The sequence below is a fragment of the Pteropus vampyrus genome, unplaced genomic scaffold (genome assembly GCF_000151845.1).
Source record: "Pteropus vampyrus isolate Shadow unplaced genomic scaffold, Pvam_2.0 Scaffold36, whole genome shotgun sequence".
NCBI lineage: Eukaryota > Metazoa > Chordata > Mammalia > Chiroptera > Pteropodidae > Pteropus > Pteropus vampyrus.
In genome coordinates this window covers 4,375,818-4,378,239 of record NW_011888817.1, presented here as the reverse complement: position 1 = coordinate 4,378,239, position 2,422 = coordinate 4,375,818, and the positions used below count along the sequence as shown (strand labels likewise).

The following is a 2,422-nucleotide window of genomic DNA, read 5'->3' as shown; positions in this document are numbered from 1 at the left end:
CTTTTTTCCTAAGTCTACTTCAATCATTATTTTATATGGTCATAATAAAGTCTGTAATCCAATTTTGTGAAGTAGAAATAAGTTACAATATCCCACAACAGGAGGAAAGAAAAAAGTGATTCAGATTTCAACTGAGGAAAGGAGTGGCTTGTTGCTGATATATACGTGTATTGAAAAGTTAAAAAAAAAAAAATCAACATGGGGGAATAATTATTGTTGATAGAAGTCCAGCTATCCTCTTGATGTTGTGAAATAAGACATGGCCGCAGTTCTGCTTTTCCTTTTGACAAATTACAATGCAGTCTGCAGATGGTTTCAGGTGTGATGCTAAATTCAGTTTAAATGCCAAATTATAATTTATCTTAACTGAATCTGGTTCCGGATATTATCAAGGGTAACTCTATAATGAAAAACACATTCAACTGCACAAATGTTTTTTATCGTCTGAGCGAAAACTTACAATAAGATTTTAAACAAATTCTGACAAGTAGCTTAGAAAGTTTTGAAAGTAACCCCTTTCTTTACCGCCACTCCTTACCCTGACCCAGTTAGCTCTAGACGTACCATCTTCTGACAATTATTTAAAAATAACGATTTCAGGCTAATCAAATTATTTTTGTGAGGTTATAGACAGATCCATACTTTATGACATTTTTACTACCTAGCACAAATACTCATTTACTTTCTTTTTATTATGGTGACATTGATGAATGAAATACACTAAGTTTCAGCTGTACAATTTGGCAGTAAGGTGTATATATATACACACACACATACATACACACATATACACATATAACTATTGCATTGCGTGTTCACTGCTCATGGTTAGATTTCTTTCTGTCACCACATATTTGACCTCTTTTGCCCCATCTACCTCCTCCCTCCTCCTACATTCACTATTTTTTAATCCTCAGCTTAATATATTCAAGATATTTACTTTCCTCACAGACTAAAATTCAAAACTTTTTTTATGTTTATAAGAGCAGAATTCTACAGTAGTTTTATATTTGATCATTATTTGGAAAAATATAGGCTAAATAAGAATTTTATACTATAAGTTACTTCTAAATAACATATTTTAATCAGTTTCCTGGTTTTTTTTTTTTTTTTAACAAGACTGAGAAAGTTAACTCCAAATTATGGAAAAATGCAATGATATCTCTGGCCTGGTTTTGACCTAATTGTTTCTTAAATATTTCCCGGTAACTTAATTTACTTGTTAAGAGGAGGCAAAATCCATATAGTGAATAAATGTATAAAATATACTGTCTTATACCATTTTTACCATGCAGTTAAAGAAAAATAATCAATCTACTAATCAAATTTAAAACCATAATTTCAACTAAGAGTTGGAATGAAATGAATAACTCAACCCCCTCATAAATAAAACAAAATGCCAACATTTATTAAAATAAATTCAGTGGTCAAAGATAAAATAAATAGTATATATTTTAAAACATACAGAATCCAAAACATAAAAACAAAAAACCACAATAATGAAGGCCCAAATTATGACACTTACGAGAACACCAGCAGCAATGGAAGCAATTGTATTGCGTTTTTCCCCCCAATCAATGCATTCTGAGCATCTCAAACCTTCTAGAAATCCAGACATTTTTCAGGTCACTTAAAAAAACAAACAAAAATTAAATAAAGTACTTCTATTTCCTAGCTTCAAACTTGACTTATGTTCTTAGAAATTATTGAACATTTCAGGAATAATTTAGTGAAAGTGAAGTTACAAATACAATTGACCCTTGAACAACGAAGGGGTTTAGGGGTGCCCAACTCCCACAGAGGAAAATCTATATAACTTTTGACTCCCCAAAAGCTTAACTACAATCACTTGATATCCGTGAGAGATTGGTTCCAGGACCCCTGCAGATACCAAAATCCAAGGACGCTCAAGTCTCTTATATAAAATGGTGCAGAATAATTCATACAATCTGTGGATTCCAGGGATGGGAAACCTGGAGATGCAAAACGCAGGGATACTGATGGCGGACTGTATATTTATTGAAAAAATCTGTGTATAAGTAGCCCTGCCAGTTCAAACCTGTGTTGTTCAAAGGTAAACCGTACTTCAGTTTGGGTATGTATACTTTTTTAGAATATTTGATTTAGCGTCCGATAAATTTCTACATTATAACTTTGGGAAACAAAATTTGGATTCCTTTAGTATTTTTCTTAATTTAAAAGATGGCTTCGGCTTGCAATTATAAAATAAATATGTCCTGGGGATGTAACGTACAGCAGGGTGACTATAGTGAATAATAAATATTGTATTGGATATTTGAAAGTTGCTGAGAGTATATCTTGAAAGTTCTCATGAAAAGAAAAAAAGCTGTATGTGTGGTGATGGATATTAGAGTTACTGTGATCATTTCGCAATATATAAGCATATCCAATCATGTTGTAC

The 2,422-nt window shown here is 32.0% G+C and overlaps 1 protein-coding gene across 3 annotated transcripts in view; it reads right to left on the bottom strand.

The window, feature by feature from the left end:
- The window catches only part of TMEM50A (transmembrane protein 50A), a 14,984-nt gene extending 12,757 nt beyond the window's left edge, over positions 1-2,227 (bottom strand). Inside the window, exon 1 of one of the 3 annotated variants that reach the window (XM_023529176.1) lies at positions 1,520-2,227. In XM_023529176.1, coding sequence (XP_023384944.1) covers positions 1,520-1,618 — 99 coding nt within the window. In that variant the 5' untranslated portion in view covers positions 1,619-2,227. The remainder of the gene's footprint in view (positions 1-1,519) is intronic. The other 2 variants (XM_011357623.2, XM_023529175.1) reach the window with 2 other exon arrangements.
- Positions 2,228-2,422: the final 195 nt, after the last annotated feature.